This window comes from Spodoptera frugiperda, chromosome 21 (assembly GCF_023101765.2).
Source record: "Spodoptera frugiperda isolate SF20-4 chromosome 21, AGI-APGP_CSIRO_Sfru_2.0, whole genome shotgun sequence".
Classification (NCBI taxonomy): Eukaryota; Metazoa; Arthropoda; class Insecta; order Lepidoptera; family Noctuidae; genus Spodoptera; species Spodoptera frugiperda.
Window position 1 is genome coordinate 2,174,413 of NC_064232.1, and position 18,922 is coordinate 2,193,334.

The 18,922-nt window shown below is 41.9% G+C and overlaps 2 protein-coding genes and 2 long non-coding RNA genes across 9 annotated transcripts in view; 2 read left to right on the forward strand and 2 right to left on the reverse strand.

The window, feature by feature from the left end:
• LOC126912031 (uncharacterized) overlaps positions 1-18,922 on the forward strand; it is a 129,663-nt gene that overhangs the window by 77,205 nt on the left and 33,536 nt on the right. The gene's annotated exons all lie outside the window — the stretch shown is intronic.
• LOC126912029 (uncharacterized) lies at positions 509-2,136 on the reverse strand. The gene is made up of 2 exons (XR_007706642.1): positions 1,730-2,136; positions 509-620 (listed from the first exon to the last, which is right to left on the reverse strand). It is a non-coding gene; the product is annotated as an uncharacterized LOC126912029 (long non-coding RNA).
• The window catches only part of LOC118280349 (uncharacterized), a 180,825-nt gene continuing 165,532 nt past the window's right edge, over positions 3,630-18,922 (forward strand). The window contains exons 1-4 of one of the 6 annotated variants that reach the window (XM_050702085.1): positions 3,630-4,309; positions 17,092-17,136; positions 17,525-17,665; positions 18,009-18,050. In XM_050702085.1, coding sequence (XP_050558042.1) covers positions 4,246-4,309; positions 17,092-17,136; positions 17,525-17,665; positions 18,009-18,050 — 292 coding nt within the window. In that variant the 5' untranslated portion in view covers positions 3,630-4,245. The remainder of the gene's footprint in view (positions 4,310-17,091; positions 17,137-17,524; positions 17,666-18,008; positions 18,051-18,922) is intronic. The other 5 variants (XM_050702084.1, XM_050702087.1, XM_050702082.1 and 2 more) reach the window with 5 other exon arrangements.
• On the reverse strand, positions 13,115-15,466 carry LOC126912017 (uncharacterized). Its single transcript, XM_050702075.1, has one exon. The coding sequence runs from the start codon at positions 15,422-15,424 to the stop codon at positions 14,480-14,482; it is 945 nt and encodes a 314-aa protein (XP_050558032.1). The 5' UTR covers positions 15,425-15,466; the 3' UTR covers positions 13,115-14,479.

An 18,922-nucleotide genomic window follows, 5' to 3' on the forward strand; every position in this document is an offset into this window, starting at 1 on the left:
CACTTTTTAGCTTACCTACTGGGCCTATTTCGCCCATTTTTCGTATATCGTCAGCCAAGATGATAACTATATGTGGTTTAAATTAAGTCATAAGAGGTTTCTCCAAAAGTTATTTATAACTTCATGTAGATATCAGACATAGTGAAGGAAACCTGGGGGCTTACTCTTGAATCCAATTCCGATCGATCAACATTAATATTGTGCCATACTCTTGAGTTGCAACACTAGCGCCCATTTTTTTTTTTAAAACGTTGCCCCACATTAAGATTTTCTCCTGTGTCGTGGGTGCGTTTACAAACATACAAGTTCACATGCACATGACATCCAGACCCGAAACAACAATTTGTGGATCACACAAAGAGTTGCTCCGTGCGGGAATCGAACCCGCTACCCGTTGCGCGGCAGCCAGTTGCCCAGCCACCGCACCAACCGTGCACCCGTATCTACGCAAGATATTAAATAAATTACTGCCTCGTTGGTCGAGTGGTCGCAAGAGTGACTGCAGGACACAAAACATTACTGGTTCTTTTTTTGTTTTCCGAAAAAAATCTCAGTAGTAGCACGGAGCTTGCAACTGTGTCCAGTATATGGCAATAGGCTCACCCTCTATTACATGGGACCTATAACACAAATGGTTAAAAGTAGTTCATTGTATAGCGGCATTACTTATTGCCGTAATAGTGCACCTCTGCCTACCCCTTCGGGGATAAAAGGCGTGACGTTGTGTTGCGTATCAAATGAACAAAATAATATTGAATTGATGGCTTTATATTCCGTACTCTGAAATGCTATTGTATTAGCTAATTGGGGTTTATAGATTTGAAATTGAATAATTATTGAGATTTTATTGGAGAACATTGAGATTGGTTTCAAGAGTAACTGCTCTGGACTTCTAAGTTATTGTTTTTTATCTTACTAAATAAAGCAAACGAACGACAGACGGATCACGATGATGGCAAAGCGATCAAATTAGTGCCATAGTTACCCTTATCAAAACCTGAAGATTTAAAAGGCCTGCATCATTTAGTACGAGTTTAGCTTTACGTTTTAATATTCAAAACGACTTATCAGCACGTTTGACGCTAAGATTGGTTGGTTTATTTGAACCGGCCAATAATAGAGCGCCGATCGCGCTACTCGTTTAAATTAATTTACCAACCCGCATTGAGCAAGCGTAGTGATTAATGCTTAAAACTTCTCCGTGTAAGAAGAGGTTAAGTTTGGTAAGCAGTGGCCACTTATAGTCTGATGATGATAATACTATCTCGTACTTAAGGGTTGGTGAACCCAAGCGTATGAATAACTTTGAAACTACCTGGAGCAAGTTATTGGTAATTAATGCTCAAATCAGACGTGTGAAGAAAAGGTCTTTGAGCAGCAGTGGATAGCTGAGTTACTGATGACTTGTGACTAGCGCCCATTAGTATTTTAAACCTCTGCCCCACAACCCTTCTTGTTTAAAAGTAATTCACTTGCACATGACATTTAGTACCCGATAAGATTGTAAATATTAATAAGAGTTGTCTCGTGCGGGAATCGAGTGGTCTTAAGTTCGACTGCCGAACAAGTGGGTCTCGGGATCGATTGCCCGTTGGTCGGTGGGGCAAAGTACTGCAGGACACAAAACTACTGGCTTTTTTCGGTTTTCCGAAACATTTCTCGGTGGTAGCACGGAGTCTGGCAACGTGCCCGGTATATGGCAATAGGCTCACCCTCTATTATATGGGACCTATAACACAAATGAGTTATTAAGTAGTTAATGAAAAGTAGGTGTACATTGTATAGTGCACCTCTGCCTACCCCTTCGAGGATAAAAAAGACGTGACGTTGTGTATTGTAAATATTTAAAGTTGTAAATAAAAAAGTGTGTTATTATTATTATTGTTAATAAAAATATTTTAATGTAATCTGAGTGTTATATTTTGGTATTTTTATGTGATACTAGCTACTTCCGCGCGGTTTCACCCGCTCTGCTTGGCTTCTATCAGTCATAGCGTGATGTTTTATAGCCTATAGCCTTCCTCGATACATGCACTACCCAACACAAAAATAATTATTCAAATCGGACCAATAGTTTCGGAGATTAGCGCGTTCAAACAAACAAAAAAAAAAACTCTTCAGCTTTATAATATTAGTATAGATAATATTAGTAAAGATGTCAAAAAGCTTTACACAGAGAGGAATGGAAGGGGGGTAGAGAGGCCTTTGCCCTGTAGTGGGTCGATCATGACTGAAATCTAAATCTAATGGGATAGGTAGGCGAACGAGCAGACAGATCACTTGATGGTAAGCAATCACCACCGCACATGGACACCCGAAACACCAGAGGCGTTACGAGTGCGTTGCGTTCTTTTATTCTCCTTTAATAATATCTTCTGATTAATTTCGTTGCGGGATCCAAGACAGTCATTCATGTCTCTGGGACGCGCCGGACTTCAATGTTTCGGTAATCTACTACAATCTACTGTAGATCCTGGCTTACAGGAGTTGCAGCGGTATGGGAGGTTGTGGCGGGCATCCGGTACCATTAAACGACTGCACACAACGCTCTTCTACATAAGAGGGGCTTCTCATCACACCCACATGTGTCATCTAGGCGATCGCAGTTTAAAAGGTTCAGGTTTATCAGAGGGCATTGCTTGATCTTTATAATGCCAATATTGCTTCTGCCAGCGACTTCGCCCGCGTTTCGGTGGGGTAAAAAGTAACCTATGTGTTATTCCAGAACATACTGTCCGCTCATACTGTTGTGTTTTTTTCCTCTAAAGACCACTACAGAATCAACTTGCACGGTTCTCTCACATTATCCGCTCATTACACTTGTCTGGACAGAGTAGTTAGGTAAAATTTGATTGACTAGTGACCTCTGAGTTTCAGCAGTTTCGAGCAAAAATGAAAGGATTTCTTCTCAGAGTAGTCATGATAGGAAATGCCGGCCTCATTCTTAGCCATTTGAAGATCTATTGACGTGTAAAAGTGTTATTTTATAACCTGCTTAGAGAAATAATTTTTTTGTTTTATAGGGGTATTTTCATCATTTCATAATCTACCCCTTTTCAAGTCAATACGACTAACTAGGTTTTTGATGAGTGAGTTTCATCCCGATCCCTTCAGCAGTTTTGACAGGATTGAGTAATAGTAACTAACATAGACACGAACTCACACACAAAGTATTTAATTTAATTATACGTTACGAACGTCATCGGTTTAAGGAAAACATAAATTTTATTCACATGAGGATACATTTTCATATTAAATGTATAATACATAATTGAGATCCCAATTATTCACCCGAAAGTTATTTCCATTAGTAGTCATGATATGATACTATCAGGCACTAATTATATTATTACACTTAATTGATTTTCAACCATATTTTGTTGTAGTAATACAGTTCAAAATTATTAATAAAGACACATTCGAATCGTTGACCTAGTCTGCATTAGTGATAGTGATGTTACGTGTTTGTTATTTCGGTTCTGGATACGGATACGGATAAAGTATTATTATTAGGAGTATTCTGGAAGTTATTGGGGAAGGCCTATGTACAGCAGTGGACGTCTTATGGCTGATATGATAAGATATGTCATGATATAGACGGAACCGATTTCACAAACCCTATTTGGCCACCGCATAAACTTGCTAGAAATTCATAACTGAATTATAATCTAACTGATGAAAAGTGGTCTTTAGATTGTATAAGAGCAGCTCTGTTTATCCTTTCAAGGATTTAAAAGCCGTGACCTTATATTACTTTGATATTACCTATGTATTTTTAACTCGTATCCGAATCCGACAATTTCGGTACCAGTTACAATTCCCAAAGACATCCTTATTAAGTGTTATAAATTACAAAATACATTATAATTATTGCGGTTTACAGTGTTCTAAGTGCGTTATTAGTTACAAATACGTATAAAATAATGAGAATAACAACTTAAAGTGTATATTAAAAATCATTTACATATTAAACCACAGTGTAAGAAAAGTGTTGTTTTCAGTCTAAAGTTTCAAATATATGAATAATATAGTGTTGTGTCAGTGCTGTAAAGTCTTAAGAGTATCGATTATCGATTTTATTCGATGTAAAATGGTTTATAAGGAAAATGTGATATTAAATTAATGTGTTAGGTATCTGGTTTTTCCGAAAAAATTGAATAAGTATTTCAGTAAAAAGTGAATCAATGACGAGTATTGGTAAAATTTTATACTTTGTGCGATTTCTAATCATAATTATTGGTCAAAATGTTCAATATGGACGTGCTTTTGTTATTAGTGTGTACTTGTTTTGCTGTCATCAAATCGGAAGGTGAGTAATTTTTGTTTAGTATAAAACAAAGTCGCTTTCTCTGTCCCTATGTCCCTTTGTATGCTTAAATATTTAAAACTACGCAACGGATTTTGATGCGGTTTTTTAATAGATAGAGTGATTCAAGGGGAAAGTTTGTATGTATAATACATGCATAATATATCACCATTGTACCCTATACGAAGCTGGAGCGGGTCGCTAGTTTTATTTATATAAAACATAGCCCCACCCTTCTAATATAGCGGGAGGAAACGCCCGGGTGTCATCACTGCGAGGACCGCCCGGAGGACACGGTAGAACATACGGTGGCGGTGTGCCCTGCGCGGGCTGAGCACCGCCAAGTCCTCAGGGTTGTGGTCGGCGACGGCGACCTCTCGCGCCCGGCACTGGTTCAAGCCATGGTGCGGAGCGAGAGGGACTGAGATGCCGTCTCCTCCTTCTGCGAAGCAGTCATGCTAGCTAAGAAGGAGGCGGGGCGCGTGAGGGAACAAACCTCCTCACGCCCCAGCCGTCGAGAGAGACACTCCAGGCGTCGGGGATCGCGGGACCATCTCCGGTCACCGTAAGTGCGGGTCTGCGGACGGCGAGCAAGGGTAGCTCATCGCCCGAACAGAACCAGACCCGTGCGTGCGGCGCGTTGCGTTCCGCGCGCGCCTCAAAGAGCCATCAGACCACCACAGATGGGGCCCAGTAGGGCTGATGCCTGATCCGGAGCTGCGGACTACCTAGCGGGTTTACCGGGGCACCGGCTCGAAAAGCAGGAGAAGGAACGGGGTGGTTTTTAGTCAGTAAGAGTCTGACACTCCCTCTCGCCTCGCCCAAGGCGAAAGAAGTCATTGGATGATTTTCCCCCTCAAAAAAACAAACCCTTCTAATATTGTTTTTTGCCAAAGATTTTCTCCTGCGTCATAGATGCGTTTGCTAACACAATAGTGACTGAATAGATGACTCATTTGTGTTTTAATGTCCGTCTTATATATTATTTCGACACCAGCAATTTATACTACGCTAACTCAAAATTTGGAAAAAACTTTTTTTATGCCAAGTTGCTTAAAATGTGTGTTTACATACGTCATAAAAAATTTGAGAAGAAATATGCAAAAATAAGAAAGTTACAAATCTTATAAAACGCTAAGTAAAGGTACTTTTTGAAATCACTCGATTTATATTACGCCAACTATTATTAGCGGAGTGTGCGCGGGGATCACTTTGGTCAAAGTCTGTGCAACACTGCACTAACTCATAGTTAGCGTAGTTTAGTGCGTTCGTGTGTATACTTGTTCGTTTGTAAAATGAACGACTTAGCGACTTTTACATAGTAAATACTTATGTGTTAACGTATTAATTAGTTTATTAATGGTACGTTGACTATTCTTTTTGTAAGTAAGTGCATGTTCTTTATAAAATATTGAAATATGCATCAGATGATTGAGCATGCACTACGACGTCCCGTACTACACTACGCTAACATAAGTTAGACGTGTATAAGATGTAATTTTTTTTTGATGAATTACGTTTATATACGGCTAACTTGCGCTAAATCCAAAAATAGAAATAATTAAGGAAATATAAATATGAGATATTACAATGAATAAATTAAATATTAAGCATACCAAATTTCAAAAAAGTATCTTAATTAATGTAAAAGTTATCACGTTTTTCCCTTTAAACGCCTCTACTGTAAAGTACGCTTTTTGAGTTAGCGCAGTATAAATTGCTGGTGTCGATTTTAAAAATATTAGTCACGTATTTTTTTTTCTTACTTCTAGGTAAGTTTTATACGTAGAAATGACGTATTTGCCCACTCCTTTTTTTTTTTTTTTTTTTGAGGGGGGAAAATCATCCAATGACTTTTCCCGCCTTGGGCGAGGCGAGAAGGAGTGTCAGACTCTTACTGACTAAAAACCACCCCGTTCCTTCTCCTGCTTTTGAGCCGGAGCCCCGGTAAACCCGCTAGGTAGTCCGCAGCTCCGGATCAGGCATCAGCCCTGCTGGGCCCCATCTGTGGTGGTCTGATGGCTCTTTGAGGCGCGCGCGGAACGCTACGCGCCGTACGCACGGGTCTGGTTCTGTTCGGGCGGTGAGCTACCCTTGCTCGCCGTCCGCAGGCCCGCACTTACGGTGGCCGGAGATCGTCTCGCGATCCCCGACGCCCGGAGTGTCTCTCGCGACGGCTGGGGCGTGAGGAGGTTTGTTCTCTCACGCGCCCCGCCTCCTCCTTAGCTAGCATGACTGCTTCGCAGAAGGAGGAGACGGCATCCCAGTCCCTCTCGCTCCGCACCATGGCCTGAACCAGTGCCGGGCGCGAGAGGTCGCCGTCGCCGACCACATCCCTGAGGACTTGGCGGTGCTCAGCCCACGCAGGGCACACCGCCACCGTATGTTCTACCGTGTCCTCCGGGCGGTCCTCACAGTGATGACACCCGGGCGTTTCCTCCCGCCCAATAAGGAACAGGAACCTACCGAAACTCCCATGTCCGGTAAGCACCTGCGTCAGGCGGTAGGTAAGGACGCCGTGGCGCCTCTCTAGCCACTCCTCAAAGAGGGGACTTACCGCTGCGATGACAGCGAGCCCAGCCCTCGGTTGCGACAGTCGTTGCTGCCATTCCGCCATGAGAATTTGCCCACTCCTAAACTTTGATTTGTTTTATCTAAGTATTGTTATCATATATGACAAAATAAATATTTTTTTTTCATTACCTAATTGACGGAATAAATAGATTATTAATTTTCATCGTACTAATATTATAGTAAATGCGAAAGTTTGTCGTATTATTAATTCTTTGTTTGCGTTCAGACGTTTTTTTTATAAGTATATTCTTATTTGCAGCAAAAGAGCTAGAACTGGGTATTAGGAACCCATCTAATAACATACAAGATGAAAATACCTCTATTGTGGCTTGTAAGCTACCAAGAGGTAAATATAATTATAATTACGTATTTATATAAACTGCCTCGTTGGTCCAGTGGTAGCAAGTGCGACTGCCGGACAAGGTTTCTCGGGTTCCCGGGTCGGGCGAAGTATTACTGGTTTTTTTTCGGTTTTTCGAAAATTTCTCAGTGGTAGCACGGAGTCTGGGTGTACATTGTATAGCGGCATTACGTGCCGTAATGTGCACCTCTGCCTACCCCTTCGGGGATAAAAGGCGTAACGTTGCTGCTGACGTAATTGTATAAATGTGAAAGTTTGTGAGTTTGTCTGAATATTCGTTACTTAATCACATCAAAACGGCTGAAGGGATCGGGATGAAATTTGGAACAGAGGTAGATTATGGCCTGAAATAACACATAGGCTATTTATTATTAGCGACGCCACTGGTAGCTATGAGCAGTGCCTTTCGAGAAATAGAGAACATAATTCGCAAGCACGCGTCAAAGGTCGATTTACATCAAACGAGCGAATGCTCATTCTATCCCCACTACAGCTAATTTTTCTAGTGTAAACAGGCGTAGAGCATTCCTTCGTTGTTCTTAGTGCGTTCGCAAAGATTCTATGGAATATTCTAAGAATGCTCGCTCGCTTGATGTAAACGGCGCAAGAGCGCGCGAACAGTTGCTTAGAGCGTTCTAGCTTCGGACGTGCTCGCGCCACTGAGCGGTCTCATCAAAGCGTTTTAGTGTTCTAGCTCTAGCTCTATGTTCGTTTGATGTAAATCGATATCTCTAGCTTTCGTTTACACTAAAAGATTACGAAAGAATGCTCTTGTTCTAGCTCTAGCTCTATGTTCGGTTGATGTAAATTGACCTTCAGAGAATCAAGCTCCGAGCGCTCACAGCGGCTCGCTAGCCAAAATGTGAGAGCATCGCGAGCCCGTGCTCGAGAAACTAGCGCTGAATGTGCGCAACGTCTCGCTGATTTAAAGCAGCATGTCTCTGAAACGAGGTTTAGGGAGACTAGCGCTCAGCGCTCGCAGCGTCTAGCAACAGAAAGACAGCGAGCAGCTACAGTCATCTATTATATAAAAATAAGTCGGGTTTTCCTTCCTGACGCTATAACTCCAGAACGCACGAACCGATTTCCACGGTTTTGCATTCGATGGAAAGGTCTCGGGCTCCGTGTGGTTTATAGCAAAGAAAATTCAGGAGAAAAGCAGAAAAACAGGGAGAATCATTGGTAGCGAAACGGAGTTCGCTGGGTTTTCTAGTATTGTATAGAGAAGCATTAAATTAAATAGGTACGAACGAACGTACGTTCAAGGGTACCGAACTTGAACGTACGTTCGTTCGTTCGTTGGTTCGTACGTATTTGACGTAATTGAAGCAGATTATAATTGATTGATATGTGACATAAATTATTTAATGACATCATCATACCATATAAGTTTTTAAACTGAGATGGTCACTAACACTATTATTAGAACTTATGACGGGATATTTACCATGTTTATTCATTTTGGTGAGTTTCCCATATTTCGGCACTGTTGCAAGCGCCATGATCACGGATTGACTGGAGTAAATGCGGGTGGGTGTTTACGAGCAGACAAATCGGTCTATCCGCTTTCTCGTTCGTTTTTTGCTGACACCGGTAATACCACTACCATTGTCACTTGTAACTCGGCTTAACTCTCGACACACAAAACTCACTGTGTCCGCTCGCGAACTTTCTTCTTTCTTGGTAGTTTTGCGGGTTTTACATAGTTGGACCACTGGATTCCAAGCCCTCGACAGTTGAAACCCATCCTCCCGGTTGAAGTTTTTGTACTTGGTTATCTCAATCGCTTCTCTTACCAGTCTAGGTATATAGTGGCGTTCTGTCGAGATAACTTGTGGGTTATGTAACTCAATCCAGTGGTTTGATCCAGCCTCCAAGATGTGTTGAGCTATAGCGGATTTTTGTGCGTTGTTGTTTTTCACCGCTCTAATATGCTCAGAAATTCTACAAGCCACAGTACGCTTAGTCTGACCGATATATGATTTGCCACAGCTACAGTCCACTAAACTAAATATCCCGTCATAAGTTCTAATAATATCATCATACCATTTCAAACTGAAGGTGCCGTAAAAGGCGACTAAGGGACTAACCTTGAGCAGACAATAGAATTTCGGTAATCTTCGAAATTACTGATCCGATTCCAAAAAATCTTTTACTAATAGGAAACTACAATAGTGTCGAGTGTAATCTTATGTTAAAACAAGGTTTTTTCCGCGGACGAAGTGGCGGGCAGAAGCTAGTATATATATAGCTCGTACATAATATAGATAAATATGTGCCATGTGGTGTCGGCAGAGTAGAATACATTTATCACCTCCCGTGAGAGTCATATAAGGAAGTACCTACACATTTAACAGGGACTGGGTAGTAACGCTCTCATTTAAACCTAGTGCTTTCAAATGAATTAAGCGTGGGAGAGCCATGCTTCGGCACTGCTGGGCCGGCTCAACCGCAGTGATACCACGGCCTCACAGAAAACCGACGTGAAACAATACTTGCGTTGTGTGAGTGAGGTTACCGGTGGCCCAATTCCCCCCTTCCCAATCTTCCCAATCCCCGATTCCCGAACCCTTGCTTAAGTTATTAAGCAACATGGCCGAGTTTTGGTCATTCTCCTTTTATATAAGGATGAAGGGTTTTCAATATGACTGTCGTGGTTTCAAAGTACATAATTAATTGCGTTTTCCTCGAATAGATAGGTACGTGTGTCGCAATGTAGTAATTAACTCAACACATTAAATATTTTAGGTACTTATAACCAGTGTTTTGTAACGTTTTTGCAAATCGACAATTTATTACAATTTTTAAGTGTGGGAGAGCCATGCTTCGGTACGATTGGCCCGGCACCGGCTCGACCGGAGTGATACCACGGCCTCACGGAAAACCGACTGTGAATGAGGTTACCGGATGCCCAATTCCCAATCCCCGATTCCTCAACAACCCTTAATTCCTAACCCCCAAAAGGCATTGTAATGCCTCTGGTGTTTCGAGTGTCCATGGTCGGCGGCGATTGCTTACCATCAAGTGATATGTCTTCTCGTATGTTCCATAAAAATAATATTATATAAATTGACAAATCGTCACGCTTTTTATCCCCGAAGGGGTAAGCAGAGGTTTGTATTATAGCACTGTACAATGTACACCCACTTTTCACAATTCATGCTGTAAGTCCCATGTAATAGGGGGTGAGCCTATTGCCATATACTGGACACATTTCTAGACTCCGTGCTACTACTGAGAAATTTTCCAGGAACCGAAAATAGCCCAGCACTTACGACCACTTGGACATCGAGGCATTTCCGAAATACCCTTTGCCCAGTATTATTATAACTTTAAATACAAAAAAAATACGCACATATGGACATCGAGGCTCATTTCTAACCTCGCTAAGAAACGTAGACAAATACTGGGATATGTATGCCTACAAGATTATCAAACTTTAAATAGTCCCTGCTCCAATAACACTTATTGGCATTTTCCCACCAGAATCCCACGTTGTGCCATCACGCCACTTTGTCCACCTTTCAGAAGAACTGTTTTGGGATCCGGCTCACCTTAGCAACAATGTTTGCAGTGAATCTATAGTGATGAACCTCTGCTTTGATTAACACCAGTTGACCTAATGTTTGACTCTATTGCTAGAACTAATAATACAATCCAGTCGTTTACCGGGTGAGAGTTGTTGTTTTTAATCATTCTTAACGAAGTCTAATTGCATTTTCTGTTTTCTTTTTATCAAGTTCACCCACTTATATGTATTTAATGTAACTGGGTGCGGAATTTATTATAATGGCAATTTATTATTGGTTTTAAATTTTATATATATTTTATTGATTTTAATTTTTACTTATAATTGTTGTTTTTATCTCGATCGAACCTATTATCATCATCAAAGTATGTGCTAATGACTAGGTAACTTAGATTCACTTTTGGTTTGATATTAATTTAAGCATGTCATGCTCACCTATAAGTGATTGTTAGGCTGTAATATTATCATTAAGCATGTGTTTTATAATTGATGTGTAAACAATTGTTGGTGAACCTAATTCACGCCCCATACCCTTCTCCAATAACACTATTACATTTTTTATGTATACTTGTATGTTTTACTTACAGAAAAGAAAAAAAATCTTTATATTAGATAACAATTTTGCTTCTATCTAGAAATGTTTGTTAAACCAACCTAATGTTTGTTCTATTTCAGAAAATAATACAATCCACATAGAATGTACAACGAAGTCTAATTGCATCGTTGCTGCATCATACGAACTGATAGCAGGAACACAATGCACTGTGCAACTTGCAACACCAAACATTTTAAAAGAGAGCAAGTTAGTATGCCTAATCCGGAGCTGCGGACTACCTAGCGGGTTTACCGGGGCTCCGGCTCGACGGGCAGGAGTAGGAACGGGATGGTTTTTAGTCAGTAGTTGTCTGACACTCCCTCCCGCCTCGCTCAACGCGGGAGAAGTCATTGAATGATTTATTTCTCCTAAAAAGTGTGCTTATGCGTGCTCACCCGCACGCGATGATGAATAACTTTTGAGAGGGGGTCTCATCCAATGACTTCTTCCGCCTTGGGCGAGGCGAGAGGCGCTTCAAGCCCGGCAATTGGGTCGTAAACGAGTGCCAGTGTGCGATGCCTAATCCGTGGCTTGGGAATTTCTAGCGGGGCTCCGGCTCGACAATCTGGAGTAGGAACGGGTTTGGTTTTTAGTCAGTAAGAGTCTGACACTCCCTCTCGCCTCGCCCAAGACGAGAGAAGACATTGGATGATTTACCCCCTTAAAAAAAAGTGGCGTGATGTGCGGTGGGCGTTAATGTATGTATGTTTCAGATTCAGTATAAACGGCACCAAATATGATTTAAATGCCTCAGATGTAATTGGGTTTCGCGGCAACCTGTCAGCTGATACATACGCCATGTTGAATAGACATCTTGTTTATACTTTTGTAAGTACCTCCGGGATTTCTACTATATATATTGCTGTATATATATTGCTATGTATATTGCTTTTTTTCACATCACATCACCCAGTGCCGGTGTAAGGGCCACTGGTACCCCGGGCGAAAATATTGTGGCGCCCACTTGAGGAAAGCAATATCAAGTGTTAGTTTTATGCGGATCAGAATTTGTCGCCCTGGGCCATCGGCCCATCACGCCCCCCCCCCCTAACGCTGGCACTGACATCACCCATCGCACATCAACAGCCTGTAAGTGGCTACTGCTGACCAAAGGCCTCTTCTCACACGGAGAAAGTTTGAGCATTAATCACCACGCTTGCACAATGCGGGTTGATGATTTCATACTTGTATGTAATTACAAATTATAAGCCCAGGTTACCTCACGATGTTTGCCTTCACCGTTAGCCAGGGGTGTCTAAATAATTTTAGAAAGTACGTATAACTCGGAAAATGTCACATTGGTGCATGCATGAGAGTGCAGGTTCCAAATCTACCATCGGCAAGTACCAAGTGATGTTTTCCGAGTTATCATGCACTTTCTCTTCTCACTCTCTCTTTCTTTCTCTCTATCTCTATCCCTCTCTCTTTCTCTCTATTTAGACACCACTGATAAACGGTGAAGGAAAAACATGGTACCTGGGCATTGCTAATAAGTTTGAAATCGCCGAGCATTGAAAGCGTGGTGTGCTCAAACCTTCTTTGTGTGAGAAGAGGCCGTTGGTTAGCAGTGGCCACTTATAGGCTGGTGATGTGAATAAAATAGATACAGTCGTGGGAATTATAAATTTCGATATGCATAGACTAGACTAAAATAAAACCGTGGGGCACGTCAATTCACGATCTACAAATTATCGACTTAATGTGCAGGATAGAATTCCAATCGTTTAATTCGTCGTTTTATGTGGCAGTTGGCAGACGGTGAGGAAATTACTTACTTACTTACTATTTTCTTGCTCATGGATATTCCAATAGTTATACACTCCATGTAAATAAAAGAGATGTTTCAACTAGTTTATTGTTGGACATTCACACTGCTGGCTGGCGAGGAATCGTTTCACTGCTCGTAGTTTGTCTTTAATCGACAAAACATACGATAAAAGTACTACTCGCTCAACACTATGAAGCCCTAAAACTCGCTTATAATCGAGCTTGCCAACTTGTTTCCAAATTCTAGCCCTACTTATCACACGTCCATCGTTGTCGGTTGAACAACTGCCTAATTATAGTGTAACATTACAAAACAAACATTTTAATCAACGATTGACGTGCCCCACGGTTTTATTTTAGTCTAGTCTATGCATATATTTATAATTCCCACGACTGTATCTATTTTATTATTTTATGGTTTTTAGTACATTTATCTTAAACATTGCAATGTATGTTTCACATAAAACCGTTTAACTTAAAAAGTTTTTTTACCTATTTTTATTTTCTAGTTTTTAGCTTTTATTTCGCATTCTGTTTAATTCATTTAGTGCTTCATTATTGCAAGGTTTCTTGCCCGTTAGTTTATTGCAGTCCAACTCCTCTATACATAGTCCCTGCAAAGATCTTACTCTACTAAGAGCCACGTAGGCTTGACCTTCTTCAAACAGTTTCGCACCTAAGTATACGACTGCGTGATCCACAGTGCTGCCCTGCATTTTAGAATTGTAGAAGCCCGTGATAGTATTAAAGGCAACATTCTTCTCAAGATGCGCCTGAGTCTTGAGGGGAAAACGCTAACGACATATCATTTTTATCCACCCTAATGCCATACAGTTCTCGGCACGTTTTAACCTTTCACCTTAACTTGGGTGGTGTACCGCTAACGACGTATCATTTTTAGCCACCCTAACGCCACACAGTCCTCAACACGATACAAAATCTTGACTTGGGTGGTGGATTCAGGCTGGATTAATCAGATAAGTAGGTACCTAAATTACAGATTCAATTTCTAAATTTAAATCTTATTATTATACGCCATTTAGTGGCTTTTTTTTTTGAGGGGGGAAAATCATCCAATGACTTCTCCCGCCTTGGGTAAGGCAAGAGGGAGTGTCAGACTCTTACTGACTAAAAAACACCCCGTTCCTTCTCCTGCTTTTCGACCCGGAGCCCCGGTAAACCCGCTAGGTAGTCCGCAGCTCCGGTTCAGGCATCAGCCCTACTGGGCCCCATCTGTGGTGGTCTGATGGCTCTCTGAGGCGCGCGCGGAACGCGACGCGCCGCACGCACGGGTCTGGTTCTGTTCGGGCGGCGAGCTACCCTTGCTCGTCGTCCGCAGACCCGCACTTACGGCGGCCGGAGATCGTCACGCGATCCCCGACGCCCAGAGTGTCTCTCGCGACGGCTGGGGCGTGAGGAGGTTTGTTCTCTCACGCGCCCCGCCTCCTCCTTAGCTAGCATGACTGCTTCGCAGAAGGAGGAGACGGCATCCCAGTCCCTCTCGCTCCGCACCATGGCCTGAACCAGTGCCGGGCGCGAGAGGTCGCCGTCGCCGACCACATCCCTGAGGACTTGGCGGTGCTCAGCCCACGCAGGGCACACCGCCACCGTATGTTCTACCGTGTCCTCCGGGCGGTCCTCACAGTGATGACACTCGGGCGTTTCCTCCCGCCCAATAAGGAACAGGAACCTACTGAAACTCCCATGTCCGGTAAGCACCTGCGTCAGGCGGTAGGTGAGGACGCCGTGGCGCCTCTCTAGCCACTCCTCAAAGAGGGGACTTACCGCTGCAATGACAGCGAGCCCAGCCTTCGGTTGCGACAGTCGTTGCTGCCAATCCGCCATGAGATCGCGCCGGAGCTCGTCCCGCCACGCACTGATTTGGCGCGGCAGTGGAGTTTCGCCCCTGCGACACGCGTCGGCGCGCAAACTGAAGACGCGCGCCAGCACCTTCGCCTCCAAATCCCACGGCGGTAATCCGGCAAGGAGGTTCACCGCCTCTCCGGAGATCGTGCGATATCCTCGGATCACCCGGATGGCCATGACCCTCTGAGAGGTGAGCAGCGCCCGAGCTGGTCGCCGCATCAGGTTCGGCGCCCACACAGGGGCGCCGTAGAGGGCCATGGACCGCACGATCCCCGCGTACAACCTCCGGCAGGAGGCATATGGCCCCCCGAGATTTGGCAGGAGCCGCTTAAGCGCAGACCCCGTCCGTTCCAACTTAGGAGCCAAACGTCGGAAGTGTTCCACGAAGTTCCATCGACTGTCGAGGACGAGTCCTAGATACTTCATCGTAGTCTCGACGCCGATGGAAACCCCTCCCGCCGTTATTTGGGACCCACTCTCGACGCCGATGGGAACCCCTCCCGGTTAGGTGGCGCGTTCCCGCGGCCATGAAAGCACATACGCCATTTAGTGGCTGCGCCCATCTTAAATATCGAGGTTGTATAGTGCACTGTATTCTTCTCGTCAAGCCCTTTTATTTGATACCCATATTGTTGGGATTGATAAAAAATTGTTATCAGCCATTTGGTAGCGGCGGCCATCTTAGATTTCAATTTTGCATAGTAAATTGTATTCTACTTGTTGATCCCATTCATTTGATACCCATATTGATGGGATTAATAAAACCTAAATTATCCGCCATTTTGTAGCGGCGGCCATCTTAGATTTCAATTTTGCATAGTAAATTGTATTTTATTTGTTGAGACCTTTCATTTGATACCCATATTGATGGGATTGATAAAACCTACGTTATCCGCCATTTTGTAGCGGCCGCCATCTTAGATTTAATTTTTTTATAGTATATTGTATTCTGCTTGTTGAGCCCTTTCATTTGATACCCATATTGATGGGATTCATAAAACCTAAATTATCCGCCATTTTGTAGCGGCGGCCATCTTGAATTTATAATGATAATGAATAAACATAATTGTATTGTCACCAAAATCCAAAGTGTACACAAAATTTCAGATTAATCGGTTGACAGGAAGAGGGTGAAATTTGAATTACTAAATTTGACCCAAGAAAGAATAAAACAAACGGGGTGATATTGACTGCCTCGTTGGTCGAGTGGTTGCAAATGCGACTACCGGGCAAGGGGTCTCGGGTTCGATTCCCGGGTCGGGCGAAGTATTACTGGGCTTTTTTCGGTTTTTCGAAAATTTCTCAGTAGTAGCACGGAGTCTGGAAATGTGCTAAATAAAACCGCATTATGTGCCATAATGTGCACCTCTGCCTACCTCTTCGGGGATAAAAGGCGTGATGTTATAAAAAAAAATGTATTGAAATTAAAAATAAAACGTTGTTTTAAGTAATTCTATTAGTAAATCAATAAAACCTACGGCCGAAGATTAAACGAAACTTCGCATTCGAGAACCGGAGTAGCCCTACAGTGCCCTTAGTACGAGTTTGCTTTACATTTAAAGTAATCGAAACGAGAGCGCGATCGGCACTCTGATTAGTTGTCAGTCACCAATCGGAGCGCGAGCCGAACGCGCTCTCGTTTCGATCTCGTTAAACGTAAATTAAAATCGTACTAAGGCCTCTGATTAGTTAGTTTATTGAAGCCGGCCTATCAGTTTCCGGAGCTGCGGACTACCTAGCGGGTTTACCGGGGCTTCGGCTCGACAGGCAGGAGTAGGAACGGGGTGGTTTTTAGTCAGTAAGAGTCTGACACTCGCTCTCGCCTCGCCCTGGCGAGAGAATTCATTGGATGATATTCCACCATCAAAAAAAAAAAAAACAATGAGAATTGAACGCACTGTATTTATGGTAAATATGAATAATTATAAATATCATAAAATTCTCACTAAAACAAACCCGGTGGGCACCATCTTCGCCTGTACTTAGAGCATAACGGTACTGGGTCCTGTAATAGACCTGCTCCGGAGCCCCCACACACTAGCTACTTTTACAGTGTCATGTTTTATGTATGACTTTGTCCCCTTTTGTTTTAGGGAACCAAGATGTTGAAGTCTTTGCAGCCTGTCCTAAATCGCCTTGTAAGTACTTAACCTGACATAACATAACATAACATAACATAACATAACATAACATAACATAACATAACATAACATAACATAACATAACATAACATAACATAACATAACATAACATAACATAACATAACATAACATAACATAACATAACATAACATAACATAACATAACATAACATAACATAACATAACACAACACAACACAACACAACACTATACAACACAACACAACACAACACAACACAACATTACATTAAAACAGTCAAAACTGCTGTTAGAAAAAATATATATAACGTTTAATGCATTGAGAAAAGAAGTTACCCAATACTAATACAAAATGTGTATTTCAAATGCATTTAAATCTGTTTTATTTATATTCCCGTTTATTTAAGTTTCAGCATTAATTACGGACAAATATGGTGTTCTGATACTCGAAAACTACAACAAAATCCTAATAGGTTTAGGATTATTTGGAATAATAGTGTTATGTCAAACGCTATTTATTGTATATATTATACGCAAGAAGCTAGTAGGTAAGTATATCTAATATATAAAATTCTCGTGTCACAGTTTTCGTTGCATACTCCTCCGAAACGGCTTGACCGATTTTGATGATATTTTTGTACTTATCCGGTATCTATGAGAATCGGCCAACGTCTAATTTTCATTGAAACACCAGAGGCGTTACAAATGTAAATATTATAATATAAAAAAAAATGTCTGTCTGTCAGTCTGTCCTCTAGTGAAGCTATTTGCTCGTTCCAAAGTGTAGATTCCTATGGAGAATAACGAACAAGAAACTCCATAGGTTACTCTTTTTTAATCAGGTTCACAATATAATCTTTGATTACTGTTAATGAGTGTATTTGTTGGTAGGTGGCAAATTAAGACGGGATATGATTTGCAGCAATACTAGCGGTAAGTCATATTCCTATCCTCTTGATTATACATACAATACGATTCTCCTATCATATAGGGTGACTGGTAATTAGTGAACGATATTTAAACACCTGATTGTACTCATGATTACAAACAACTTTCCCAAAGAAACTTTATTTGTACACTCATTAGTTTTATTTCTGTCATAATAACAAAACAATAAAATTTCATTCGCACACGCGCGTAAAGTTCCTAAATACCTACTATATAGTCTTCCGATAACGCAGGCGCGGGCTCCTCGCTGCTAACAGCTGATGAAATGTATAATATCAAAATCATACTAATATTATAAATGTGAAAGTCAATCACGCTAAAGTCAAAGTCAAAGTCAAAGTCAAAATCATTTATTTCAAATAGACCAGGAAGGCACTTTTGAACGTCAAAGCAAAAATATAATAATATTAATAACGTCTGTCTGTCGGTCAGTCCTCTAGTAAAGCTATTTGCTCGTTCCAAAGTGTAGATTCCTATGGAGAAGAACGAGCAAGAAACTCCATAGGTTACTCTTTTTCAATCAAATTTACAATACAATTCTTGGTTACATTGTTTCGATTACTTCAACTATGTAAGAACAATATATACGCTATAACTACTGAACGGATTTTGATGAAATTTAGTATACAGACAGGGTATGAACTGACTTGGGTAATATGATCTTTTTATCCCACTAGAATGCGGGTTTAGGGAGCAGAGAGAAAAGTTCCCTAAGAAAAGGAGTATCCTCCGACCAGGCGAGGTGGAGGAGGCTTTGTTCGTTGGGATTTTCTATGTTTTTTTCGCACGTAAACTTCACATGTGCGATGTCGGATATTTATGACGTCATCCATTGATTTGCTTGTCGATAGTCTATG

Excerpts from the sequence above, each read along its gene's own strand:
- LOC126912017 (XM_050702075.1), bottom strand. The coding sequence starts at position 15,424 with ATGAAGTATCTAGGACTCGTCCTCGACAGTCGATGGAACTTCGTGGAA.